This window comes from Strix aluco, chromosome 27, assembly GCF_031877795.1.
Source record: "Strix aluco isolate bStrAlu1 chromosome 27, bStrAlu1.hap1, whole genome shotgun sequence".
NCBI classification, from domain to species: Eukaryota; Metazoa; Chordata; class Aves; order Strigiformes; family Strigidae; genus Strix; species Strix aluco.
The window spans coordinates 262,495-289,753 of record NC_133957.1 but is presented as its reverse complement, the minus strand read 5'-3'; the positions used below and the strand labels follow the sequence as shown (position 1 = coordinate 289,753).

The window sequence follows — 27,259 nt, the reverse complement described above, 5'->3', positions numbered from 1 at the left end:
CCCCCCCCTTTAGGACTGTGTGGTGTCTTTTTAGAGCATTAGCGACTCTTCCTTTGTAACGTGTACAGTAGATTATTTATTTTGTTATTTTGGAATAAAACTTTATTTTATGGCTTATCTTCCTGCCCCCAGGCTCCCTCTCCCTGCTGTGGCCCCACTCCAGGCTGGGGGGGGGGTGTGGGGGGGGCAGCTCCCAAAGCAAGCGCTGACTGTGGGTGTGTGAAGGGTCCGTCCGGGGGGGGGGGCCCTGGCCGGGTGGGGGGGGCCCCCGTCGCGCACCGGGCTGGCACCTCCACCCCAGTGCGTTTCCCGCTGCTGCCTCCCGCCTCCGCCGCTGATTCATCGCGGCCCCCGCGGGGGCCGAGCCCGGCGGCGTGGGCTGGGGGCACAGCGCGCGGCTGTGGCTCCCCCGCCACGGGTCAGGGCGCCTGTGCCTGCACCCCCCCACCCACCGCCTCCTGGGACTGTGGACCCCAGCGGGGGCAGGCGGCAGCTCGGGACCCCAAAGTGCGGCGTATACACAAGGCGGGGGTAGGGTGTCACCCAAAGTGCTCCCCCCACCCCCCCGGGAAACCCACCCCCTCCCCTGCCAGAGTTTCCACCCCAGCACAAATCGTGTCAAGTCCATGAACCCAGACAAGGCTGGGGGGGGGGGGGCACAGTCCGATGTCGTCCCCCCCCGCTGCCCCACAGCCCCCTCACACGTGCCCTGGCCGGACACTGTCATCCCACCGAGACTCCCCTGGCCCCCAGCAAGAGGCGCTGGGGCCGGGGTACCCGCTGCGCTGCAGGGGGGGTGTGAAGGGGGGGCCCAGCACGGGGCCCTCCAGTGACATCTCCTGCAGGAACTGCTCGAACTCCGAGCTGGGGAGTGGGTCCATGTTGGGCGGCATCCTGGGGAGAGGCGGGGGGGGGTGACTCGGGGCAGCCCCCCCCGGCCCCCCCGCTGCCCCCCCTGCGCTTACCACCTTGGGGAGCTCTGCAACGGCGCGTCCACCATCGGCGTGAACGGGGGCAGCTCGGGCATCTCCTCATCCCGCGGCTCCGACGAGGCCTCCCCCGGCATGTACTGGTTGGGCATGAAGGGCCTGGGAGGGCAAAGAGTGGGGGGGGCATGGGGTACCTCCCCACCCCCAGGGTGCTTGCTAGCCCCAAGGCAGAGGGGGAAGTGCTTGGTTTGGGGGGGCTGGGCGGGGGGGTGTCTCCTTGGAGGGAGCACCAGTAGCACAGAGCGCTGGGAGCACTGGTCAGCTGGGGAAGGTCCCCGGCGGTCTGCTCATCCCATGGGGCGGGAGGGGGGAGGGGGGGCAGGGCCGGGTGCCCCCCCGGCCGCGTGCTGGGTCTTACACAGGGTTCCTGAAGGCGAGGTCCGGGCAGCGGGGCAGCGCGGGGTCCATCACCAGGGAGGGCGAGAGCATCGGCGACGGGCTGGGGGGAGAGCGGGGGCACTCAGGGGTGGGGGAAACACCCTCCGGCCATGCCTGGGGCCGGGGGGGGCCCCCTGCCCCCCACCCTGCACCGGCACTGCTCCTACCTGGGGAAGGAGGAGCCGAGGCTGTCGGGGACCATCATGCCGATGTTGCTCTCGCCCGCGGGGTAGCCCGTGGGGATGGGCTGGGGGCAGAAGGGACCAGGGGGGCTGCAAACGCAAACACGGGGGGGTCAGACCCGAGCGTTCCCCAGCCCCCAGCCCAGCACAGGCCTGGCAGAGCGGGGCTGCCCCCGCCCAGCCTGCGCCGGGCGCTCACCAGATGGGGCCGAGGACCGAGGACAGGCTCTCCGGGTGCAGCTCGGGCTGCAGCATGGGCAGGCTCAGCATCTGAGCCTGGGGGGCCTCGGGGGGGGCCCCCACAGTGCTCTGGGCCTGCTGGTTCCTGCAAAAATGCATCATCCCCATCAGCACAGCGGGGTCTGGCCTCCGACGAGGCGCTTCTGCGAGTCAGAGGGGGGGGTGCGCCCGCGCTAGGCTGCAGCTCGGGGTCCCCGCGGGGGAGTCCCGGCGCAGCCCGTTTGTCCCTGCCAGAAGCACCCCCCGCAGTGACGCGCGGGCCGGCCCAGTGAGGCTGCTGCAAGCCCCGGCCCGGTGCAGCGCGACGCCGCGGAGGGCACACGCCGGCGGCACCGCAGCCTCGCATGCCCACCTTTCGCTTTCCACTGTCATCTTGATGGCGGTGGAGACGTAGCCGCGGCCGTCCTTGCCCGTCTGCTCTTCTGCTCGGGGAGGAGAAGCACCCCTGAACCCCCACCCCGGCGCAGGCCCCCGCCAGCACCGGCCGCCCCTGCGAGCTCCGGGGGCAGCAGGACCCGGGTGGGACACAACCCCCCCCCCCCCCACTCACTGTTGTAGTGGCTCCCGAACGCCTGGTCCTTGGGGGTGTTGGGGTAGAGGTTGCGGAGCTGCCCCAGGTCACGGATGCGGTCGCCGAGGGAGCGGATGGACAGGTCCTTGGCAGAGAAGGGCTGGATGTTCTCCACCTGGCTGGATCCTGTGGGAGACACGGCACGGGGCTCCATCGCCCGGCCCCCGCAACGCCCGACGGCCCCCGGCCGCGGGGACACCGCCCTCGGCAGCGCTGCCGCGCCCCCGCTCACCGTCCTTGCCCCGGATGACGTGAGCGATAGTGACGCCCCCGATCTCCGAGTCACTGAAGCGCAGCAGGAAGGTCCCGTCCGGCTCCGTGCTCAGGAGCTTGCAGACGTACTGCTTGCTGATGAAGCCGATGATGAGCCTAGAGGGGCGGGCAGACGGACCGTGGGCCAGCGCCAGGGCAGAGGGCGGGGACCGGGGTCCCCAGGTCTGGCCCCGGAGCAGCCGTGAGAACCCGCTTGGCGCCGAGGCACCCACCTGTCTGACCAGTAACTCTTGAGGCATCTCTTGGTGAGGTCGAGGACTCCATCAAACCACTGCCAGAAGGTGAATCCCCGACCAGGCAGGATCTCCTGGGGCAAGAGAGGGTGTGAGGCCCCCCAGGGCCACGCAGGCCCCTGCCTGCCCCGGCCAGCCCTCCCAGTGACCTTGTTGAACTGGGCCCAGGAGACGCTGCGGCTCTGGAAGTCCTCGGGGCTGGCACTGTGGTCATTAAAGATCTTCTGGGCCAGGAAGAAGTAGTGCTCCTTGAGCAGCCCCTTGGTGGTCTGCACCTCAGCCATGAACTTCAGGTTCAGCGTATCGCACATCTTCTCCCAGGGCACCCGCTCGGCCACCACGAAGGGCACTCGGTCCTGCGGCAGGGCCAGACGGCGTCAGGTGGCGGCTCGGCCCCGTCGCGTCCCGTCCGCGAGGGTCCCCTGCTCCAGCCTGACGGGGGGGTTCCCGGCCCGGAGCTGGACCCACCCTGGCGTCCCGGCCCTCCCCTCCGGTGGCGGCACTCACGATCTCGGAGAAGGCGTTATCCCACAGCACGGTGGCTTTGGCGTTATTGTCCTGGTTCCCGTGGACAATGACCACGATGGGCAGAGACAGGACCTGGGGCAGAGACCGGCCCCCGCTCAGCCCCACAGCGGCCCTGGGGAGGTGGGGGGGGGGCTCAGCACCACCCAGCGCCATCCCGGCGGAGAGCGGCCGGTACCTGGAGGTGGACGGAGAGGTTGCTGGGGCTCAGGGCCGCGGTGGTGCTGAAGAGGACGGCACACTTCTCCTCCGTCACCGACTCCGACCCCTTCCGCTCGCAGCGCTTGATCTTCTTCAGCAGCTGGGGAGGGGAGAGCGGAGCGTCGCCCCTGTGCAAGCACCGGCCTCGGGGCCCCCAGCCCACCCCCAGCCATCCCTCCCCAGGGCTCCCCGCACCCCAGCGGAGCCCCCAGTCCCCCCCCCACGGCCCCTTGCTGGGGGCACTCACCACGTTCTTGAAGTTGGCGCAGCAGGTCCCACTGGTGGGGTTGGTCTCCAGGGCCACCACGTTGTGCATGATCTCGCCCGTGCTCTCGCTGGGCAGAGGAGGCGGTCGGGGGGGGCACGGCGGCGGGGCAGCCCCCTCGCCCCCGCGCTGGCCGCCCGGCCGCTCACCTGAGGGCGTTGCTGTAGGCGCTGAGCGCCAGCTCCCGCGCCTGCTTCTCCGTCACCATGTCGGCCCGCACCATGTAGGGCTTGGCCGATGCCTTCAGCAGCTGCGGGCCCAGCAGGAACCGGACGCCCGCCTGGAACTTGGTCTGAGTCTTCAGCACCTGCGGGGGCTGCTTCTCCACCAGGAAGGAGCTGGGGGGACAAGGGGGGACGCTGGTGCCCGGCACCACACCCCCACCCACTCTGCCACCAATCCCTGCGGCCCCTCCTCGCCCCCGCGGCCCCCCCAGCCGTTACCTCTTGACCAGGCTGGACAACACCTCGTTGAACCGCTCCAGGAGCCGGGGCAGCAGCTCAGCGCCCAGCTCTGCGCTGGCCACCATCACCTGCTGGTGCAGCTGGAAGTAAACCTCGACCAGGCTCTCGCACCTGCCAGGGAAGCGGCAGCCTCAGCCGGACAGAGCCCGACCACGGCTCCGCCGCAGCCCTCGGGCCGCTGCGCTCCCTGCTCCCCCCGGGGGTGCTCTGGGGCCCCCACCACCGCCTCACCTCTTCTGCAGCGGAGCCAGGTTCTCCTCGAAGACGGCCCCGTTCCCTGCCAGCTGCTGCTGCCTCTTCCAGATTTGGATCCTCTTCAGTACCTGCTGCTTGGCCGCCTCCAGCTCCTTCACGGCCTCCAGGATCAGGGTAGGCAGCTCCTGGGGGGCACCACCGGCCATGGGGCTCCACAGGGCACCCAGCAGAGACCCGCAGCCCTACACCGTGCCCCCCCCCGTCACCAAAGCCCTGGGCCCTGCAGTGTCCCAGCGCCGCTCTGCCACCCCCACGGCCGACGGGGCTTCCCCCCGACCCCACTCACGCTCTCCGGGGGTTTCGCTTCTGCCGTCTTCAGCTGCAGAGAGGCTGTGGAGGAAGGACGGGGGTCCCGGTCAGTGCTGGGAGCTGGCTCTGCACTGCTCTGCCCAGCGCCCGGGGGGGCACCGCGGCACCCTGCAGCAGCCCCCGGCCGAGCAGGGGCCCGTCCCACCCCAGCCCCTCACCCGTGGGGCTGTCCCGCAGCGCCTGGATCTCGCGGACGCGGTGCTGCAGCCGCTGCAGCCCCAGGCTGAACTTCAGCTCCTCCTGCCGCCGGTGGAAGCTGAGGGGCAGGTGACGGTCCTGGGGCAGAGCAGAGAGGGGTCAGCGGGGCCCGGAGCCGACCCCGCGCCTCGGGGCGCCCCGGGGGGGGCAGGGACCACGCACCCTCTTCATCACGGCGGCCTTCTCACCCTCCAGGATGGCTTTCAGGACGGCCACCAGCCGCAGCGGGTCCCGCCGGTACGTGTTCTGCAGGGGAGCCGAGCCCGGGCGCTGGGGGGGCAGGACTCGCACAGCCCAGCCCCGGCCCCCTCCCACCCCACTCCCGCGTTTCAGGGCCCCTTCCCACACCAAACGCTGCTAACAACAGACCCCAGCTCGCCGCTGTTCTGATGAAGCTGATTTCCAGCTTTAAAACCACTTTAAACTGCGTGTAATAAAAATATGAATCCATTTTAAAGAAAAAAAGATCAAACCAAAGCAGATTTTCTATTTCTGCACGCGTCTCCTCGAGACCCGCCAGCCTGACACCCAGTGAAGATCCCCCCCGCTGCCCTGCCTGGCTGGACCGACGCTTTCCACTGAAGACAGGGAGAGGAATTTCCCTGCTGGCTCCGGCTCCCGGCGCCCTGCGCCAGCTCCTCCGGCCTTTGCGCATTTCTCAAATTAGCCACTTCCCAAAGCAGCAGCAGAGCAAAACCGAACCGCCGGACAGACGGACGGACAGATGGACAGCGTGCCTGGTGGCTTCCCGTGCTGGCCAGGAGGAAGCTCTGTGACTGACCCCCCAGACCGCCTGCCCCACATCCCGACACAGCGCTGGCAGCCCCAGGGGGCTCTGTCCCGGGTTTCAGGGGACAAAAGGCCGAGGTTTGGTCTCCCAGCAGCCCCTTCCCCAGCCTGTTCCTCCCCCGCCGGCGTTTGCCCATCTGGTGGGCGAGCACCCGGCTCCCACCGCGGGCGCGGCAGCACTGGCCGGGCTTGGAGTGTCGGGGGCTCGGGAGAAAGGAGGGTGGGTGTTAGTTACGGGATGAGGGGCGGTGGGAGGAGGGAATGTGGGAGAGTGGCTCTTCTTGAGCATTTTAAATAAAAAAAAACAAGCTGAAACATCTGCGCATTGTCCTACAATTTCAAAAAGCACCCAGCAGTCTTGTTTTGGAACATTACCCTGTTCCCCAGAAGTTATGACTAAAGCTGACCCCTTCCCAAATGTTGTATATTAAAAATGTCTGTTACCAAAAAAGCAGGGCTTTCAACCAGAACGGGGCTCTGGGAGCGAGCACCACTCAGCCCTTATGCTAAGAGCTTCGCAGGCAGGAGAGACAGTACAAGGGTTAAATCTGCAATCACAGAGGGGGGAAGAGAGACAGAGCAATTCAAACAGACCTCGATAAAGAGAAACAGCCCAGAAAAAGAAACCCAGCATGCACACGCACCCAGGGCAGGAGGAAACGCAGCACGACACACGGCACGGAAGAAGGAGAAATCAAACGCTCAAGCAGAAAATGGGGAACATCTGGCGAGGCGGGCGCCCGGGTGCTGGCGGCCGGGGGCAAGCGGAGCCACGGGGGGGCCGAGGCCCTGGGGAGGCTCCCCCCGGGGCGTCGGGGTCCGGTGCGGGGCCCGGGAGGACGAGGCCACGGCGAGCAGCTCCCCGGGGCCACCGGTCACCAAAGGGGCTGCAGGAACGCGGCAGCGAGGGGAAGCTGGAAAGCCTCGGGGGGGGCGGGCAGGGAGCCAAGGGGAACCAGACTGTGGCCGTGACAGCCCACGCGCTGCGGTGAGCCGGGGGTCAGCCCCGGGACGCAGACAACCCCCCTCCGCCCCCCTGAGGCGCCCCGAAACCCCCAGTCGCTGAGTCTGCAGAAGCTCGTTGCTCACGGGCGGTGCTGGCCTCAACACGGGTGTCGAGGGGGGGCCGGCTCGTGGCATCGGCCCCTTCGAGCGGTGCTTGGACCCGCGAATCCAAAGCACAAAATAATCAGATTATCTGCCTCGGCAGCGCGTCGCGATCCCTGCGGGTCCCCGCGCACCTCGATGCCGCTGACTTGCTGGAGGATCTGGCACTGCTGCCCGTCGCTGCCGGCAGCGCCGCGGAGCTTCTCCAGCATGGCCGAGAGCATCGCGCCCGCCACGCTGGTGCAGAAGGTGTCCGAGCCATTGATGAACTCCCTGGGGGGGGAAAGTGTCAGGTGGGCTGGCACAAATCCCCCCCGCTTCCCCGGACAGTCACCCAGGGCCGGCTGGATTCCTGGGGGGAATCTGCTGCGCGAACACGGGTGAACTCTCTGAGCGGGACGAGGAGGTTCCCTGGAGCAACCAACCTCCCTGTGACCTCCCGCAACTTCTCCCACACGTACCCCCACCCGCCCCCCCACGCCTCGGCCCTGCAGCGTGACCCCACCGCCGCACCTCGGCCCAGGAGTGGCCATGGGTCCCGCAGCCCCCTCGCCCACCGCCGCGACACGGCCTCGTGCCCCATGCTCTGGCCGGGAGCCATGGCAGCGGGAGGACGCGCCGGAGGCTCCCCTGCCTGCCCGCATCCTGGTCCTCCCACCGCACGGAGGAGAAGCGCCTTGGAGAGGCTGTGTGAGCCCGTAACGGGGATGATCCGTCACCGCTGTCACCATTTCCTGGGCACGAAAGGGGACCCTGCCCAGACAGCGCCTGTGGTCGCCACCCGCCGCGAACACAGAGCTGTGGCAGCGCAGACCCTGCGGGCATGAACAGACCCTGACCAGCCCCACCCAGACGGCTGCACCCTCTGCCCACAGGGCCAGGGGCTCCCTTCGTGTCCAGTTCGGGGCCCCGAGGCCTTTCCGAGGCCACGCCACGAGCTCGCCTGCCCCTGCCCCGGCCCTGCCTGCAGCCCTGTCCCCGTGGTCCTGCCTCCAGCCCCGGCTCCTTTTGCTCCCAACCAGGAGCCCCATGCAGACCCCGGTCTCCTCACCCACCTTGTCGGTGGACGGGGCCCATCACCAGCACCCACTCACTCAGAGCTGAGGGTCAGGTGCCGCCCGGGCTGGGCCCCCCCAGATGCTGCCCAGGCTGCTCACGGGCGCGTGGGAGCTGCGAGGACTCACCAGGGCTGGTTCTCCAGCCAGTCGGCCAGGAGACAGCGCAGGCTGCGGGGAAACTCTGCAAAGAGGCCGCTGAACTCCTCCGGCGGCATGTGGGAGACGATGCTCCAGAGGGACATCTTGGGAACAGTCACCTGCGGGGGGAGAGGAGAGGGGGCGTGAGCGGGGAGCAGCGCAGGTCGGACACCACGGGCGGCTGCAGCGCCCGGAGCCCCCAGCCCCCTGCCCAGCTCCGGGGGGGCCGGGCGAGAGCTGCCGCCCGTCCCTCCCGTGTCTGAACCTGCTCGGCGGGGCTGGGGCTGCTGGCAAGGAGGAGGAGGAGGAGGAGCAGGAAGCCGGATCCAGGATCGGCCTCTTGGGCAATCCCGGGCAGGCAGGCAGCCCACTCGTGCCTCAGTTTCCCGCACCTCTGGGGAATCCCTGCACCCCCTGCCGTGGGCGAGGGACAGGGACACACGGAAGGACGGGCCGGGCGCAGGAGGGCTGGGAGAGCTGCCGGGAACAGGAGGGGCGTGAAACCCCAGAGCTCAGTGAGGCTGCTCCCCAAAACCTCCCCAGCTGCCCCCCGAGGAAGATGTTGCCTTCCTCAGGCATGGCCCAGCCCCCCCCCCCGCCCCCCGGTGGGCTCCAGAGCTCGTGGGAAGCGCGAGACGGACTGGCACGAGGCGCTAGATGGGAAACGCCACAGGGGAGGCCTGGGCTGGGGGGTCATGGCCCAGCCTGGACCGCGGGTTCCCCGCCACCCCCGAGCCTGGCAATGCCACCCCAACAGTCCCTCCCCCCCGCCCCGGCCCCCGAAGCGGTGCCTGCAGCCTGCCTGCTCCGTCCTGCCCACGCCGTGCCTCTTCCCGACAGCTCATTCCCGCCGCCACGCTCACGCCCTCCAGCCCCCACCGGGAGCCTGGTTTCCCCCCTGGGGGGCCCGGCAGGCGAGGGGGGGGGTCACTGCGCCGCGCGGCCCAGACGCACCTCACTGACGGCTCCCCCGGGCCCGGCCGGGGCAGAGGCCGGATCCTGCGGCGGGGCGCGAGGCACCAGCAGGCGGTCGCCCAGACGTGGGGCCAGGGCAGCGCGGGGCCAGGGCGCCTGCGGGACCCCGGCCAGCCCTTGGCTTCCCGTCCCCGAAAGCAAACAGCCGAGCAGGGCGTTGCGTCACGTGTCCTCGCGGTTCCCCGCGGGTCTTGGCCGCGTCGCAAGAGACGAGGCGCAGGGCGGAGGTGGAGCTGCCGGAGACTTTGAGAAGCCATGCGAGGGGAAGGAAGCCAGCGTCACCGGGGCAACCCCGCCGAGAGCGCAAAACAACCGTGGCGGGGCCTGCGCCCCTCGGCCGCCAGCACGGCCCCAGCCGCCCCCTCCGGCCGTCCTGCCGGTGCGCCCGGGGCCGGTGTCGGTGGGGAGGGCCCTTGGGTGCTTTGCTGCCTGCGGGACGCAGGCGACTCGGTGGGACCAGCGCTCCCGGGCGGCCCAGCGGAGCCCCACGTGCCGCCCCGGGGAGGAACCGGGGCAGCGGACGAGGCCCAGCCCCAGGGCACCCCAAGAGCTGCGGCTGGGCAGAGCCAACAGGGCCGAGGGTTCACTGCAGCGCGAAGCCCCAGGGCTGTGTTAATTCTGGGGGGGTCGACCGCGGCAGGACGCTGCCCCCCCTCTCCCCACTGCCCCGGCCAGATCGTGGCTGCTGGTGTGCAGGGAACTGAGACGGGAGGGAAAGACAGGCTCCCATTTCGTGATCCTCGGGGTGCAAACCCCCTCTCCTCCCCCCGCTAAAACCTGTATTTCTGCTCAGCCCCGGGAGGCAGCTGCTGCCTCTCAGCGGCGACCTGGGACCGCGGGACAAGCCCGAACTCGCTGAGAGTCTGCAGGAGACACCGCGCTCCTCCCGCCGCTCCCCGCCAGCCCAGGGGACAAGGGGGAGCGGGGGGGGGACAGGCCCGTCCCCTCCTGGCACCACTCACAGCAGCTCCCTCGGCCCAGCCAGGCCCCGTTTCCTCCCCTGCTCCTCCTGCAGAACAGCCTCTGCCCAGCCCCGGTACCAACCCCCAGCCCCGGTACCACCCCCCAGCCGGGGCCGCTCCACCCACCCGCGCCCGCCCCGGCTCCGGCCCCGCCGCGGGACCGGGCTGCGGGCGGGGACAGACCCCGGCCGGGCGGCGGAGCGGCCCCCCCCGGCGGGGCCCTCGCCCCGGGGGAGCCGGGCGACAGCGGCCGCAGCCTCCGGCCCCGCGCAGCTCTGCCGACCGCGGGCGCACCCCCCGCCGGGGGGGTCGGGGACGCCCCGGAGCGGAGGGTCCCGCGGCACCGAGCATAGGGTCAGGCCCCCCCCTGCCGGGAAGGGGAGGCCGAAGCCGCGGGCGGCGCCGGGGCCCGGCTGCTCCCGCCCAGGCCCGGAGCTGCCGCCCGGGGAAGCCCCGGGGCTCGCTGGCGGGGCAGGATATGGCGCCCGGGGGCGGGGGAGCAGCCGCCCGGGGCTGCCCCGCGCCCCCCCCCGCCCGCTCCCCCCTCGGCACAGCCGCTTTCGCTTCCCCCCGCAGCCCAGGGCCCGAGGTCGGGCAGGAGAAGCCGGGGGCAGGAGGGGCCCCGCGGCCCCCACAACCCCCAGCACGGGCTCTCCGCTCACTCACCCGACGGGAAACGGGGTCCCCAGCCCCGGAGCTGCCGCGCACCCGCGGGGTCACTCAGGCACCGCCCGCACTTCCCGGCAGCGGACCGCAGCCCCCCGCCCTCGGGGCCAGCTCCCCCCGCCCTTGGCGACTGCCCAGCCCAGGGCCGGCGCGGGGGGGCGCTGGGGCCGGCAGCCCGCGGGCACACGGGGGCGAGCAGAGATTTCCCCGGGGCTCTCAGGGGTTTCGCAGCGCTGACACCCGGCGCTCTGCAGCCCCCAGACCCGCTACCTCTCGATACGCCCCGGTTACCCCCGGGGGCCGGTTTGGCCACCGAGGCCAAGGCGAGGGCAGGGGCCCCCCGTCCCCGGGACGCTGCGGGGAGGACACCGGCCACCACCGGCCGCTCTCCGGCAGCGAAAGCTCTTCCGATTCGGAGGAAGAGGAGCGGGGCCTTCCCCCGCGGGCCCGGCCCGGCGTGACTCACGGCGCGGGGAGTCCAGGCTGGCTCCAGCCCCCAGCTCCCCCCCGGCAGCTCGCTGTCGCTGTCGCGGGGTCCCCTCCACGGGGACGGGGGGACCGGGCGGGACCGCGGGGTGTCGGCGCCTGCACCCCCTGGGCCGCCGCGCGCGTTGGACTTTGGGCGAGCGCCCGCCCGGGCCGGGCCTCCACCTGCCCGGGGGGCCCCGACGGCCGCCAGCCCCCGGGCCAGCGCAGCCCGACCCGCCGCAGCCAGGGCACGGCCCGGGGCTCCGCCCCCCCCCCCGCCCCCCGAGATCCCGGCTCCCCCCCGGGGCATTTCCCGCCCCGCCGGGACCCCCGCCCGCGGCTGCGGGGAGGTGCCCGCCGGCAGCCCCCCCCCCGCTGTCACCGCGGTCCCCCCCGGCCCAGCCCCCGGGTCCGGGACCGCGGCGCCTAATGGGCCCCGCGCCCCTTCCCCGCGGGCGAGGCCCGGGGGGGCCGTGAGCACCCACCCACCCCCCCCCGGGAGGGGCTGCCGCGGCTGGGCCCTTCCCGGACCCCCCGCGCCAGCGGCCGCTTCGCTCCCCCGGTCCCGGCCCCGCCGCCCGCCCCCGGTGCCGGCCCCGCGCCCCCGCCCGCCGTTACCTGGCGGAGCCGCCGGCGGCGGGGGGCGGCCGGGCCGGGCCGCTCGGCCCTTCACTCCATGGCGGGGCCGCGCCGGTTCCGGCTCCCGCGGCTGCCCCGCTCCGGCGGAAAGCGCCGGGCGCCAGGAAGGGGGAGGAGACGCGGGGGGGCGGGGGGGTCACCGGAGCGGCCTCGGCGGCTCCCCGGGACCCGGCCGCGGCACCCAGTGGCCTCCCAGACCTACCCACGGCCCCACGCCGGCCCCGCCCCACTGGTGACCCCGCGCTTGCCCCACACCCCCCTATTCCGCCTGCCCCCCCCGACGTGCCCCATATCAGCCCCCACCCGCGCGTGCCCCCCCCGATCTGAACACACGCTGCCGCGGCCGGGCCCCCCCTGCCCCGCCCGGGCTCCTCTGCCTTGCCGCTCCGACACCCCCCCCCCCCCCCACCGGTGGGGGGGCTCCGGGCCGCCCCAGCCGTGCTCCCAGCCGTGCCCCCCCCGGCCCCGTGGCCGTGTCGTGGCCCTTTGCCGGGGAGCGCGTGCCGGGCGCCCCTGAACCCCTCGGCCCCGTTTTGGGGGGGTTGAGCCCGCAGCCGGTGCCGGGCTGTGACCCCTCCCGCCTGCGCCGCCCCCCGCCCGGCCCGAGGGGGGTCCCGGGGTCTCGGGAGGGGGGTGGGCACTGCTTTAGGGGGTGCCCGTTGCACGGGGGGGCGGGGGGGCACGTCGGTCATTGCACGGGGGGGGCCGTTGCGCGGGGGGTGGCTCCGCGGGGGTCGGACGGGCCCGTTGCCCGCCCCGGGGGGCTCCTGAGGCCGCTCCGACACCCCTCGCCGGAGGGGGGGGCGGGGGGGGCCCTGCACTGCCGGGGCCGCCTGGGGGCGCTGCCGCACCGCCGGTGACACCGGGGGGGGCGGGTCGGGGGCGGGTCCCTGCGTTCCCCAGTCGCCCCTCACGCCGCATCCGTGGCCGTTACGAGCATCAGGCGTGTCCGGGGCCTCCCCCCGTGAGCGCGGCCCCCCCGGGCCCGCGGGCTGGGAAGAGGTTTCTCGGCCCCGCTCAGCCCCTCCCGCCCGATCCCGGTTGAGGGCCGCAGCCGGGTGGCCCCCTCACAGCCGCCCCCCCCCGGTGGCCCGGGACCGCGGCGGGACGAGCTGTGGCCGCGCGTTGGCCCGGGGGGACTTTGGAGCAGGACCCTCCGTGACTGCCCGGTGTCCGACACCCCCCCCCCCCCCCGCGAGGCTCCGGGGGGCGACAATGGCCTTCGTCCCCCCAGCTTTGGGGGGCCGCGGGGGGCACTGCCCTGGGGGGAAGCAGCGCCCGGCGGGGGGGGCTGTGCGTGGGGAGGGGCTGCGCGGAGCCGCCGGGCGGGCGCTGGCCGGGGGCCACCGTGGGAGGAATCGTGGCGACCCGCGGCCACCCCCCCCCTCCGCGGGCCTTGCGCAACCTCCGGGGCCTCTGGCGCGGGGGGGGGGGGGGGGGGATGGGGGGGGCACGGAGCCGCCCTCCGGACCCCCCCCGGAGCATCCCTGGCTGTGCTCTCCCCGGCCCTTCTGCAGTTCCTTCCCCGGAACATCTGGAGCTTCCTCCCGAACATCTGGCGCAGCAGCCCCCCCCGCCCCCCCTCCCCCGGGCTGCTCCCCCCGCGCCCCCCCCCCCGCTCCTGCCGGCACCGGGAGGGGCAGGGGCGCGCGTGTGACCTCGCTGTTTTAACAGGTGACATCACTCGGGGGGGGCTGCGCCATCTCCCCCCTCAGCGCCCGGCCTCGGCCCCCGGCGGGCAGCGCTCGGTGCTGTGGCAGATGAATGACGTCACGGCTCTGGCTCTGACGTCATGGCGGCGGTGGCGGGCAGCGCCGGGGGGTCTCCTGGGGCGGGGGGGGGGCGGGAATCCGGTCCGACGGGACAGGGCGGCCTGCGGCGGGGGGGGCACCAGGCCTGGAGGGGCATCGCGGGGGCGCAGGCAGCCCCTGCTCGCTCCTGCCCGTACCCTGCCTACAGCACCCCCCTCCCCTGCCTGTACCCTGCCTACAGCATCCCCCTCCCCTGCCTGCCCCTGCCCGTACCCTGCCTACAGCACCCCCCTCCCCTGCCTGTACCCTGCCTACAGCATCCCCCTCCCCTGCCCGTACCCTGCCTACAGCATCCCCCTCCCCTGCCTGCCCCTGCCCGTACCCTGCCTACAGCATCCCCCTCCCCTGCCCGTACCCACAGCGTATCTGTACCGCACCCAGAGCTCACCCGTACCCTGCCTACGCCCCCCCTGCCCAAACCATGGCGTGCCCCTGCCCGCCCCCCACCTGTACCCCACCTGTACCCCACTTACACCCCACCTACACCCACCCACACCAGCGCTCCCCCATATCCCTGCCCGCACCACAGCTCGCCGTGTCCCACACACCATCTCTACACCATCTCTACACCATTTTACACCATTGAACACCATTTCTACACCATCTCTACTCCAGTTTTACACCATTTTACACCATTTTACCCCATCACACACCGTACCCTGCCCCTGCCCGCCCGGGGGGCGCAGACCCCGCACCCCACGCGCATGCGCACCGCGCGGCCGCCGCGTATGACACACACCCCCCCCCCCAACCCGCGGGCACCCCCCGCCTCCCCGCACCCCCTCCCCTCCCCCTCCATCTCCCCTCCCCCCGGTGACGTCAGGCGGGCGGCGGCGCGCGCTCCCTCCCCCCCCCCCCCCCCTCCGCGGCGGCGCGCGCGCAGCCCCCCGGCCCCCGCCCCCTCCTCCCCCGCCGCCGCCGCCGCCGCCGCCGCCCAGCCCGGAGGGTCCGCCCGCCCCTCCCCCGCCCCGCCCGCCCCGTCCCGTCCCTCCCCCGCCCGCCCCCGCCCGCCCGCCCCCCCCCCCGCGGATGTCGGTGCGCGGGCCCGGGACGCGCCGCCCCGCGGGCACCGCGGCGTGAGGAGCCGGTGAGGAGCCGCCGCCGCGCCGCCGGCATGGGGCCACTGCTGGCCCTCGCCGGGTGCCTGCTGGCCCTGCTGGCCGCGCCCGCCGCCCGCGCCCTCGACGGTGAGTCCGGGGGGTCCCGGCCCCCCGTGTCCCCCCCCCCCAGACCCCGCGGGGAGCGGCGGGGCTCGGCCGGGCCGGGGAGGGGGCGGGGGGCGGCGGGCAGCGCCGCCGTGACAAAGCAGAGCGGGCCCCGCCGCGCCGCGGGAGGGAGGGGGGAAACGGGGGGGACCGGGGGGCACCGGGCGCGGGCGGCGCGTCCCTCCCCGCGCCCCTCGGCCGCGCCGCAGCGCCAGGCTGCGCCCCCCGCCCCGGCCCCCCCCCCGCAGTCGCGGTGGCCGCCCGCCCGCTCGCCCCATTTTCTCCCCCTCGGCCGGTTTCTGGAGCCTTTCAGCCCCCCCGCCCTCCCGTTTTCCTCGGGAATCCGAAGTTTTCCCCACAGCCAAGCGGGAAAGTTGGCGCCGCCGGGGCCGGGGCTCCCCAGGGGCCGGGGGTCCGTGGGCCGGGGTCCCCCCCGCTCCCGCTCTTGCATAACCGGGCCGCTTCAGCTCCCGGAGCCGCCGCAGCCCGGCTGCGGAGTTCGGTCGTGGCTGGACCGGTGGCACTGGGAAAACGTTCACGCAGCGCTGGGGCTGTCTGTCCGCCTGTCTGTCTGTCTGCCTGTCTGTCCGGCCGCTCCTGCCAGGCGGTTTTTTTCCAGGCTGCGCACGTCCCGTCCCCTCCCGCACCGACCCGTTCGGTCACGGGCCCCTCGGGCTCGCGGGGCCGGTGGCCGGGCTCTGGACACACGAGGGGCCGCTCTTGGCAGCGCCGGCGCCGGAGCTGGCGGCCGAGGGAGCAGGGGGACAGTGGTGGCGAAGTTCCTCGCGATGCCCCGACGCGCGGGGCAGGGGCCGGTTTCCCCTCTAAAAGCAGCGGGATGGGGGCTCTGAGCTGGCGCTCTGCTCCCCCGGACGGGCTCCCCCCGTCCTGGTGGGAACCTGGCAAAGGCCAGAGACGGACAGACGGGAGCAATCGGCTGGGGAGGGGTTTTTCGGGAGGGTTTTGCTGCCCCTTTCTTTGCCCACCTTGGGGCGAACCGGGCGAAGCTGCTGGCGTTTGGTGTCGTGGCAGCGCCTGGGCCGTCACCAGGCCGGAGGGATGGAGGAGGAGGCAGAGGTCCGGGCGAGCGCCAGATCCCTGCCCCAGATCAGTGTCTGGGGCCGCAGGAGGCTGGAGCCTGCGGTTTCCATCTCCCCGGCCCCTCCTTGCACCCCCGGGGCTCGGGCGCTTTACTCGTGTCCCTTGCAGGGGGTGGCAGGAGCGGAGCCGCTGGTGGCACCTCGCAGCCGCCCCCGCTCAGGGACGCCCGTCACCGTGGGGTCGGTCGGCCCGTGGGCACCGACAGCGGCTCGGCGGGGCGGGGGGTGGCGGACGGCTGAGCCCGCCGGGGTCACCCCCCGCCTCCAGGGACCCCAGGTCTGGGACGCGTCGTCCCCGCGGTGGCAGATCCAGAAGTTCGTGGGGGCGGGAGGGACGGGCACCGCTCGTTGCATAAGCTGCGTTGCCTTTGGAAACGAGGCTGCAGCACGATGATGTGCTGGAGGAAGTTCCTCCATCCTCTTCGTCACCCCGTGAGCTGGAGCGGGGCAAAAGCCGGGGCAGAGACGCCCCCTCCTCGCGGCAGCCCCCTCCCCGCCCAGGGGCTCCCCGCAGGGCAATGCTGGGGGTGAAGGTGCCGTCCCACCCCGCGCAGCCCTGGGGGGCCGAGCAGGGCGAGGGCTCCTCCGGAGAGCTGGGGACAAAGCAGGGTGGCTTTGCGTGCGGGGGGATGCGGAGGGGGCTCTCGGAGCCCCCTGCGCCGGCGGGGCTGGGGGGAAGCAGGAGGTGGCACCTGGGCTGGCACCTGGGCCTGGCCGCCCTGGCCGGGCTCTGCTTCCCCGGCTGAAGGTCTCCCGCTGCCCGAGCGGGGTGCGGTGGGGCTGGGGGGGGCCATGGCAGAGCCGGTGCTGCCCGGGTGCCCCTGGGAGTGGGGTGCAGGGTCCCCATCCTTGTCCAGAGGCCCGACCCCCCATGCCTGCTGCCTCGGTTGGCAGCTCTGGAAGCTGTTTGTTTGTTCCTGGCTTCGGCTGCAGGAGAAGGGGGAGGCAAAGTCCGGGGGGGGTGGTGGTGGGGAAGCTCTTCCAGGGGGACAAAGGGCGCCGGTGTGGGGCTCCTGTCTGCCTGAGCTCCGCTTCCCCGGGCCCCGTGCGCCATCGGGCAGCGCTGGGCGGCCGTCGGGAGAGGAGCGAGGGCAGGCGGGGGTGTCCTGCCTCTGTTGTGGAAATACCTGCGGTTGGGGATGGCTGCGGTGTTCGGGTGCAGCCCCTCCCTCTCACCGCCTTGGTGGTCTGGAGCGTCGCATGCGCGACGGGAAGCGCCTGTGCCCGTGTGCGCACGTGTGTGTGCGTGTGCTCACATGTGTGTGTGCCTGTGCGCATGTGTGCGTGTGTGTGCACGTGTGTGTGCGTGCCGCTTCCCTGGGTGCGCGTGGATGTGCCCGGAGCCACGCTGGGTTCAGCGGAGGTGGAGAGGGGAGTGTTGGGGGGCTGCTGGGGGGACACAGCAGGAGGTCTCTGGCTGGGGGCTCCTCTATGCGCTGGTGGGGCCGGGAGGGTGCCTGGCATCCTCGCGTGGAGCATCCCGGGGAGACCCTCGGCCCTGCGGAGCTTGGGGTTCCCGGGAGCCCCGCGGGGCCTCGCCCCTGCGCGGGAGGTGCTGTGCTGCGGGATGCCAGCGTGCCCCGTGCTGCTGCGGCGTCTGGAGGAGAGGGCCGGGCCCCGTCCCCGTCCCGCGTGCTCCCTGTCGGGGGATGTGCGCTGACGTCGAGAGCAGCGTCCCTGGCACAGCGGGGCGGCGCTGCCCGTTTTGGGGTGAAACCGGGGCGTTGCCTTCTCCCAGCTTGCAGAGCTGTTTCAAGGCGTCGTGGGTGGTGCGGAGGTGGGAACAGCTGTGGCATCCCCCTCGCCTTGGGTCTCTCAGCCCCACCACTCGCCCCTTGTCTTCTCTCCGTGCCGTTGCCGTGTGCTCCGTGGCAGCCTGCGAACCGGGCAGGTGTGGGGGCTGCTTGAGCCCTCCAGCCCGTGATGCTTTTCCTCCGGCGTCGAGTACCTGTCGGGCTGGTGGGGAGCAAAACCGCCCTGGTCCCCCTGTTCCTCAAAGGCCCTGGCCCCCAGCACCTCGTCTCTGGAGGAGCCGACTCTGCTTCGGCGTTAATCGGTTCCTCTTCACCACCAGCCCGTACTGGGTCGGTGGCTCCCCGGTGGGGAGGGCTGGTTGCCCTCCTGGATACCGGGAGCATCGTTGCCATTGACCAAGGTGACGGCGGCGGCCGGGCGGGGACGTTGGGCGCGTGAGGGTCTGTGGGGCTGCGCTCACATGCGCCGTGGGCTGCCCGGTACCGCGCTTCCGCCAGCGGGTTCCTGCACAGCTCGTCCCTGCGCGGCGGCAGCCAGTGGCGGGGAGGAGGGAGCTGCTCTGGCTGTCAGGTGGATCCTGCTGCCGAGGCCTCGCCACCATCTCGCGAGCGCCGGGGACGCTCCGCAGGGAGCGGGGCTGCCCGCGTGCTCCCACTGCCCCTGTTCTAGACACCTTCCCCCCGGGGACGGGCGCCCGCAGCGGGGGGTTTTGTGGCCGGGGAGGCACAAAGAGCTGAGCCTGTGTCTGTGGCTGCCTGCGGTCCCCTTGGGGTTTTGGCCGTGCCTTTGGGGTGACTTCCCGTGCTCCCAGGGGTGGCCTTGGGCCCCGAGGAGCCTCTCCAAAACAGCGCAGGGAGCACGTGCCTCTGCGGGTGCCCTTTGCCCTGGGGGGGGTGCACGGGGGTGCTTCCCGAAACTGTGGGACAGCCTGGGGAGGGGCGGCCACGGCCGGGCCCTCGGGAGCCGTCGAGCGCCGGGGGTGGGACAGGCTGTGCCGTGGTCCTGCTGAGTCGGCACTATTAGCGCGCTGGTAACCAGGAGGCGAGGCCGCAGCGTTGTCGTGGGGCAGGAGGTTCCTCTTCCAGGCGCTGAAATGGTTTCAGTTCCCAGATGACGCTGAGCACCTTCTTCGTGCCGACCCTGCAGACAGAATTCTTGCCCCGTGCCCCCCAGACCCCCTGGCCGACCCCCAGCCCGGCCCGCAGCGCCTCGGCCAAGCGCACAGTCCTTCTGCTCCCGGCGCATCTCAGCAAGTCGCGGGCTGGGCTGAAACACGGCCGGATCCAGCGGCCCCGGGGTGGGAAATGGGCTCCCCGGAGACGGTGTCGGCTCCTGGTGGCGGCGGCCTGTGGCTGGCTCAGCCGGGGAGCGGTGGATGCGTCGGCCTGTTTCTGTCCTGCGGTCCCCGCTCCGCCGGGTGGACAAGACTCCCCTTGTGCTTGGGCTGAGTTTTATCTGTCCCCTCCCGGAGGGGGCGTCCCTCTGTGCAGGGCGCTTGCCCCAGCCGGGAGCCGCCGCTGTGGGGGTGCTGCTCCCCAGGACGGGGAGTGGGGGGGTGTGCGCCCTTCTGGGCCCCGTGTTGCAGAAGAGCTGGCTGAGGCCCACGAGCTTTATCTTGTGCCGGGGGAGCAGCCGGTGCCGTTGGTGCTGGGCCCGGTGCGGTGTGTGCCGGGGGGGGGGTGGCCCCGTCTCGGGGGTCTGGGGCACGGCTGCTGCCCCCAGCGTGGGACCTAGTGAGTGACCACGGTGGCCGGTGGCGCCTGGGGTGGGGGCGGCACGTGCCGCGGCCTCGCTGAGCCCCTGGGGGGTTTGTGTCCAGCACCGTCTGCCGCCGGCTCCGTTGCACCGCGGCCTCTTGTCGAGGGGACGCGTTTCCCCTCCTTCGGATTTTGCAAGCCAGTGCAAGACCGACTCGAGCTATTTACAGACCAGGTTTTGCTGTTGATTTAACTTTCCAGTCACTTCCATTTAATGTACCTTGGCAGGCCGACCTGCCAGCGGCAAGCAGCAGCAAATATTTTCAGCATTTTCTAATTCAGCTCAAACTTCTTGTTTTCTTCACTCTGTGCCTCTTATTTTAAGAAGGAAAAGTACTGGGTGGGCCGTGAGGACTGTTTTGCTGGATGTTATTCTGTTGTGTGAGGTTGCTTTCCCCAACGCAGTCCAGCCATTTCTAGGGCTAAATATAGACTCGCAGTGTCCTCTCTGAGCCAGGGGAAGGGAGCGGACTGGAGCTGCAGTCATGCAGATGCTTTGCAGGGTCAGAGTTGGTCCCAGCACTGCTTGAAGCAAAGAGCTGGTGGGGTTGGCAACTGAGGTGTTGGATAATGACCTTGTGCCATCTCGGAGCTTCTCCGGTGGGACTGAGGGGAGGGACAAGAGCAGCAACAGCGGCTCCAGGGAGCATCAGCCTGCGGGGAAGGTGAGAGCAGGTCTGCAATGTCCGAAAGGTGCGGACTGAGGCATCAGTGGGAACTGCAGATGGCTGGGAGGGAGTCTAATTGAGTTGGAAGTTGCATCTTTAATTGAGTGGACTAATTAGCCTCTTGCAAGATGCCGTTTCTCTAAATGAGACCGTGGCAAGGATGGGCGGGCACTGATGGTTGTGGTGATGGGCAGGTGAAGGGCAAGGTGAACCCCCAGCGTGCGGTTCGCTTGCTAAACAACGGGGCTGCTGGCGTGGGGGGGCGAGGGAAGTAATTGCTGCTTTTGGGCTTCCTGCTGGGCTCGTGACTCTGGTGTCCATCCCTTGGCGACCGAACTGAGGAGGAGGATTTCAGCTGGGGAGGACGAAGGCTTTCTGAGCCATCACGCGGCTCCTCCCCTGCCCTGGCCTTGCTGGGGGTGGCTGGGTTTTGTTTGCCGTGGGCTGCCAGGCAAATTGTTATTTTAATCTGCTGAGAGCTTTGAAACGCATCAATCTAGTCCATTTACTTAATATGGTGCAGCTCTTTGTTTGCAGGCGCCGCCGCAGCCGTCTGAGTGCGGGGACCGAGCACTCGCTGGGTCCCGGATTCACACAGCGGCTCATTGTGGCTGGGGAACAGCCGAGCGTCTCCACTGCTCGTGCCGCTGGCGAGATGGGCTGCGCCGGGGCGTTGCACCTCGTGTCCGGCTCTCGGGGCCGAGTCCCTCCTGGTCTCCCCCGACTCTGCTCTCCTGCAGCTCAGGGGGGGCAGAGCCCCTCGGTCCGCAGCGGCACGCGCTGGCGCCCTGCGGATGTGCCCGGTGGTTTTCTCTTCGCGCTGTGCTCAGAATTTGAATATCGTGGCCTCAAGGATTGCGCGGGGACGCAGACGCTTGTGCCACGAGTGCGATGCTGCGGCACCGGGAGCAGCGGGGCGCTCCCCTGCCCCTCTCCGCTCCGCCAGGCTGGGGCGCTGATGGTGGGTCTGTCTCTGTGCCCCCACGCCCGCTCGGGGCGGCCTCGTCCCGGGACGAGCGCGTTGCCCGTCCCCAGCTGCCGCCATCGATGCCCCTTGGCCGGACCCGGCGGCTCCGGCTGATGCGGCACTTGAGGGCGGCTCCGACCCGGGGGGCAGCGGGATCCCGAAGTGCTAGCGCTTGTGGCCGTGGCTGCCGGCCCGGTGCCGGCCCCGTCCCTCTGGGCAGCCGGCGTGGGGAGTGGGGAGCTGGGACCGGGCTGTGAAGTTTCCTCCCGGCGCTCGGTGCCGCGGGTGGTGTTGTGCCTTTTATTGTTTGGAAAAGGAAGCACTTGGGTTTAATACTTCCCGCGGCCGCCGCCTTCCCAGCGGTCCGGGCGGATGCTGCGGGGCACCGGGGGCAAACGCTGCGCGGAGAGTCGGGCTGTGCCTGCGCCTCTGTCGCGGGGCCGGCCGCTGCCTTTGCCCCTGAGCGGGGACTCCCGATTCCCAGGTTATTTCCAAGGAGAGAAATTTCCTCCCCCAATCCTGAGAACAACAGCTGAAATGTCTGCGGGCCTCTGGCCTCGTCCGTGCCGCGGACACGTCCCCTGCCTGCTCCCAGGGGCTGCTCCTGGCAGGGCCCGTGGCCCGGGGCTGGCTCAGTGTCCCTGGGTCGGTGCCTGCGCTGCGGCCCCACTTCCCGCCGCAGCCCCCGGCCCTTGCGGGTGAGCTCGCTCAGCGTCTCCTCTTGCGGCCCGGAGCGTGTTTTCCCCCTGGACGAGTGGATTTGGAGCCTGCCCCGTGCTTACTCACCAGCTTGGTCTCCTCTGCAGCTGCTCCGATGCCATCGTCCCTCAAAACCTGCCTGGCCCAGCCCCTTTTGGCCCTTTTTGACCCTTTTGGCTGCATAAAATCTTAAAGGTTCTTTTTCTGCGACTTGCAGAAGGTAAAACCAGGCAAACCAGGATCCCTGACCTCAGGGCCCACCCTGGGGCATCTGGGCCGTGGCAGGGGAGTGGTTCATCGCTGGCGTAGCTGAACCAGGCTGGTGGAGATGCCACGGGGTAGGGTAGTGTCTGGGACGCAGCATCAGAGCAGACGTAGCTGTACTGGTTTCCTCTTTAGTCATTTTTACCAGTTACAAACAGATGGGACATTTCACCATGCCAGGGATTTTTTTTTCCCTTTACCTCTTACAGTACAGCGGAGCGGGGCTGGGAGCGGGGCGCTGCCGTGCGGACCCGCCCCTGGCGCCGGCGGGATGCGGCGGGGCCTCGCTGCGGTTTGCGCAGCCGATCCCAGCAGCAGCGGCAGCGACAAGCCCAGGCGTCGTGCGGTGGCCCCGCACATGGCTTCAGGGTTTGCTCTGATCTTGGATTCCCCCCGGCTCCGGTTCGGAGCTGCCGGGCTCTGCAGAGCTCCCGGGCGATGTCTGGGGCGGGAGGGCCAGTGCGGGGCCAGCGTGGTGGCCGGGGAGCGGAGCGGGGATGAGCTCCAGCGTGGTGCAGCCGCCCGGGGATGCTGAGGTGCCGCAGGCCGCAGCTCCACGAAGCCGCCTCGAAGCCGCCGTGGGATGTGGCTTCCCGGGGCGCGCTGTCAGGGAAACCTCAAACCTTCCCCTGTCCCGCGCCGCCGCCTCGCCGCAGGAGCTGCCACGTGGCCTGTGCCCGGAATGCGCCGGCGCGGCCTCCGCGGGCAGGAAGGTTCCTCCCGGCCCTGGCTGGGAGCTGGCGGTTCGCTGGGGCTGGGTCCTCGCGGGCCCGTGGGGTTTGCTTTGGGGACTGGGGTGGGAGCAGGCGACAGCCAAAAGCCCCATGCGGGGGGGAGCGCTGGCAGGGGTGGGGAAGGGCCGCGGTGCTGCTGTGGGTTGTTTTTTCTCCTGGGGAGACCTTGAAGTAGCAAGAGATGGCGGCGGGTGGCGGGCGGCACGGGGGCTCCGTGACCTTGTCCTCCCCAAAGCCGGGAGATGCTGCCCGCGGCACAGGCGTCCCCAGGGGACCGCGGGAGGGGACCTGGTGCCTGGAGATGGGGCTGGGCCTGCAGGTCCTTGTCCCCCCTCTTGCTGGAGCCCCCCCGTGTCTCCTGGGGGGCAGGACGGGCGAGCAAGGGGGGCGGCTTCCCCCTGCCTCGGCTAGGGTGGGACCCCCCCCGTGTACACCCTGCCTGGGACCCGCGGGGGTGCCCACCCCAAGGTGGCTGGTGGGTCCCCACGTCCGCGGGTCGGGGCTGCGTTCACACCGGCAGGTGGACCAGAATCCAGAGCAGCTCTCCGCGCGGACGCGCTGCTCGGGAATAAAAGTCCCTTTATGCCGGAATAATTAGTGTACTCAGAGCACGCTAATTATTCTGGGATAAAAGTGACTTTTATTCCGGCAGAGTGTCCTCTCAAAGGGCCCTTTCTGCCCGCTCCCGGGGCACAATAGCTGCTCTGCTCCGTTTCCCCATCTCAGACAAAGTCCTTATTTGCGAAGCCAGCGAAATTGAGTTGACTAATGAATTAAGGCCAATGGTTTTGGCCTGGCTCCAGCGCTTTGAAAGCCTTGGCGAGCTGATGCCCGTCCCGGGCAGGAGGAAGCGCAGCACCCTCCCACCCCGGCAAAGCCCCCGCGGGCTGCGTGCGGCCCCGGGCTCTGCCGCGGAGCTCCGGCAGCGTCCTGCCCCGACTCCGATGAAACGCCTATTAATCTGTAACGTGCGATTGCTCTATTGGCGGCGCAGGCCGGTCTCTGGAGGGAGCGTTATCAGCTTTAGCCACAAGCCATAAATAACGGCCTCCAGTGCAGAACACTCCATTCTGTTTGGGTTCCCAACTGCCGAGGGTATAAACATCCCGCTTCTTATTGCTGGAATAAATAAAGGGAATAAACCTTTCTGAGCAGGTAGAGGAGGCGGGGGGGTGTGTCTGCGCAGCCGCTGCCCGTCCCGCCCCTGCTCTGGGGAAGGAGAGGGGCCGGCGCTGGCAGGGGGAGCGGGGTGTCCCCCGTCGGGGATGGCCGCTGGCCAGGGGTGGCTCAGCCCGGCCAACTGCACTGAGAGGACTTAAGCCCCTTTCTCTTGGCTGCAAATGCTTCTTTCTTTTTTTCTTTTTCCTTTTTTTCATTTAAATTGCAGATAAGCTGCAAAAAGAGAAAGAAATCAAAAAAGCATGATTCTTCCTTGAAACACCCTCCACTGCATGGCTGGAGCCTGCCCCTTCTGCCCCTCCCCACCACGTTTTGTGTGATCAAGCTCTTTTTTTTCCAGTTCTGAAAATGCTGTGGATTCGTTTCATCTGGTTCCATCTCCTGCCATTTTTCAGCTCATTCTTCTGCGGACCTCTCCAAGGGGCCAGAGGCAGGAGGGGGACGAGGGGGATCACACTCCAGCGCCGATCTCCCAGCTTCTGAATTTGGTTTAAAATGCAAATCTCCCCCCCCTTCCCCACCCCCCCCTTTTTTTTTTTTAATGCATTTCATCTGAAGACGGCAGAGCGGGAGGGGAAGGGGCTGGGCAGGGGGGGAGCGCATTCTTCTCAGCGTGTCCAGATTTCCTGATGCGTGTTCGCATTTAAATCGTCTCCCCCTGGATCTGTTTGAAGTCAGGTGGCCACGGTGCTCTCGGGGATGAAAGCAGCCCTCGGGAGCCACAATATGATTTTATTCCCCTTCCCCCTCCCCACCGGGGACAGGGTCTCATGGGCAGCCCCCATCCTCCACCCTCCCCTGGGGGCACGTCTCCCACCCTTCAGCCTCTCCCCCCACCTCTCCTCCTTTGTCTGGGTCCGGGGGGGCCACGCTGGCAGCTCCTGCAGCCGCTGAGACCCCGTCCTGGGGCACGTGGCGGAGGTGTCGGGGGGCTGCGCTGGGTGGGTGCCGGGGACAGACCCCGGGGCTTCTCCCCTGCACCCCTGGGTGGTGTCGCCCCTCCCTGCCCCGGCCATGGGACTCTGCTGCCTGGAGGGAGCCGGGAGCGGGTGTTGTCCCCGGAGCCGAGGGGGGATGTTGGGGTCCCTGGCGCACCCTGGGGTACCCGGTGCAGGGACCCAGTTTGCCCCAGTCTGCGGGGAGCACCCGGGTGGGTGATGGGGGGTGCGCGGAGCATGGAGGGGACGGCGGGGCACACGGTCGGGCTCTGGGGACGGCTGGGTCGAGGGCGGGAGCTCTGGGCAGCGCTGGGCAGCGGGTGGATGGGCCCATCCCGCCCGGCAGCGGGGTCCGATGCGTGGGGTGACGGCCCCGGCCGTGCCCCTGGGGGAGGCGGGACCGGAGCTTCCAGCGGCTTCCCAGGAGCATCCCCCCGTCCGGCCGGGGGCGACGAGCAGGAGCCAGAGATGAAGAACCAGGGAAGGCGCCGGGGGTTCTGCTGGCGCTTCGCTTCGGTTGGATTTTGGTTGTTGTTTCCAACTTGCCTCCTTGGTGTTTCTAAAAATCAGGGGAGTCGCAGCAAACCCGCTCAGGAGCCCCCTGACCACCCTCGTCCTCATCCCCGCAGCTTTTCCAGCCGGAGCCTTTCCCGCGAACGGCGTTTCGCTGCGGTTCAAATGGCTCTGGCGAAGCAGAGGCTTTTCTTCTCAAAATTGTCCTTTTTTTTTTTTTTTTTGAAGAAGGTTAATGCCTCGTGATTTAGATGCAATAGGCAGACTTGAAAGGAAAAGGGGAAAAAAAAATAAATGTATTTTAGAGTCAATATTTACTTAGCAATTGGCCGGGCCCCTCCCCCAGCCCAGCGCATACCTGCGGCGGCTCCGTCCTGGAGCGGGGTCTGGTTTGAATCTTCCCCTTCAAGGGGGCCGGATGGAAGAATTGCAAAAATGCATTTGAACTGTTTAGAGATCTTGTATTTAAACGCAAAACAAACAAATAAGCCTTCCTTTCCTTTTCCCCTTGAAAAAATGTGCCTACAAACTCTCGGTTTTGTTATTTTAAATGTCTCTATTACCCTGTCTGGCTTTTTGGAGCCGAAGGACCTGGCAAATTTGCATTAGTCCTCAGTTGCAAATTCTGCACAAATTTCTGCACCAGGCCGAGTCCCTGCAGGGATTCGGGATTTTGGCTCATGGCTTCTGTACCCCAGAGCCTGGAGCAGGGAGCATGAAGGAGCCAAGGGGGTTGTAGCCCTTGGCTGGTGTCTGTCCTGTGGCTGCAGAGAAACTCTGGGAAATCTGAAGAGTCCAGAAAGCACAGAAAAGGAACAAATGATGTTTTTCTTGAAATTTCAAAGACAAAGGGTGGACGATGTGGGGGAGAAAAATGAAAGAAGGTGACCCTGATTTTTGTGTTTGGTTCATTGGGCGACTTGGACGATCCTCCAGCTTGGTGCCCCTGACTGTGCCAGCGCCTCGGGGGGTCCCGCAGGGGACACAGCTCGGCTCTTCCTGGGGACAGCGACCTTGGGGCTGTGGTGTGCTCAGGCCCAGGGATGGCTTGAGAGCTGAGTCTAGAGGGAGGGACGGTGGGGTGGGGACGTGGTGCTCAGCCAGCTGACAGGACAGGCTCCCCTGGAAAAGGCAATTGGCCAAAAGTGACCAAAACGGTAACGGGGGGCAGAGCAGCTCGTAGCGGCGGCTTCCCCTGCCCTCGGCGGGCGTGAAGCCTTCTTGGTGTGCGCTGGCGCTCCCGCCGCACCGACACGCTCGGTATGTGCGAGCTCGGCGGGGCAGGAGCTTGGTGGATGCCACCTTCGCTTGCCGGGGCTTCGCTGTCCCCCCGCGCCGGGGGCCAATGGTTTCCTGCCCGGCCGTTGCCCTCCAGAACCACCTGGCAGATTTTTCTTGTGTGCGCGGTGCTCTGGCTGGCCCAGGGCGCCCGACCGGGGCTCTGCGGGCCACCGGCTGCCCCTCGGCCCCGGCTGCCGCGTCATCCGGCCGGTGCAGGGCGAGGAGCCACAGGGCCGAGCTGGGGCCGGGCGGGTTCTCGGGGTGCCCACGCGCCCCAGCACCGGGCCAGCCCGGCTCTGCCCGCACGGCGCGGGGGGGGTGGGCCTTGGCAGGCTCCTCGCCACGCGAGATGGGGTGTGCGAGCGGGGAGGGGAGGCGGGAGCTGGGGATGGAGACCTGGGAGGAATGCAGAGTGGGTTTATTTTTCTCCCTCTCGAGCTTTCTTCTCCCCCCAGAACATCTGTTTTGCAAATCACGCTCATTCCAGCCCGTATTTATGGCCA

The 27,259-nt window shown here is 69.7% G+C and overlaps 2 protein-coding genes across 8 annotated transcripts in view; one reads left to right on the top strand and one right to left on the bottom strand.

The window, feature by feature from the left end:
• Positions 1-52: 52 nt before the first annotated feature.
• STAT6 (signal transducer and activator of transcription 6) lies at positions 53-12,074 on the bottom strand. 3 transcript variants are annotated; one of them, XM_074807586.1, is made up of 23 exons: positions 11,865-12,074; positions 9,130-9,393; positions 8,164-8,294; positions 7,114-7,252; positions 5,246-5,329; positions 5,044-5,161; positions 4,863-4,906; positions 4,553-4,701; positions 4,301-4,432; positions 4,007-4,195; positions 3,840-3,927; positions 3,570-3,692; positions 3,374-3,466; positions 3,016-3,222; positions 2,846-2,940; positions 2,593-2,729; positions 2,340-2,486; positions 2,142-2,211; positions 1,749-1,874; positions 1,535-1,639; positions 1,348-1,428; positions 966-1,088; positions 53-894 (listed from the first exon to the last, which is right to left on the bottom strand). In XM_074807586.1, exons 3-23 carry the CDS (start codon positions 8,277-8,279, stop codon positions 699-701), a joined length of 2,562 nt encoding a protein of 853 aa, XP_074663687.1. In that variant the 5' UTR covers positions 8,280-8,294; positions 9,130-9,393; positions 11,865-12,074; the 3' UTR covers positions 53-698. The 3 variants fall into 3 exon arrangements, with proteins under 3 accessions (XP_074663687.1, XP_074663688.1, XP_074663689.1); XM_074807587.1 differs by lacking the exon at positions 9,130-9,393 and having other exon boundaries at positions 11,865-12,058; XM_074807588.1 differs by lacking the exons at positions 7,114-7,252; positions 8,164-8,294; positions 9,130-9,393; positions 11,865-12,074 and adding an exon at positions 6,317-7,106.
• A 2,667-nt stretch (positions 12,075-14,741) lies between these two features.
• The window catches only part of LRP1 (LDL receptor related protein 1), an 83,170-nt gene continuing 70,652 nt past the window's right edge, over positions 14,742-27,259 (top strand). For all 5 annotated transcript variants that reach the window (XR_012621031.1, XM_074807831.1, XM_074807830.1 and 2 more), the window contains exon 1: positions 14,742-14,883. Coding sequence is in view for 4 of the 5 variants with exons in the window: in XM_074807831.1 (XP_074663932.1) it covers positions 14,811-14,883 (73 nt within the window). In the remaining variant the exon portion in view is untranslated. The remainder of the gene's footprint in view (positions 14,884-27,259) is intronic.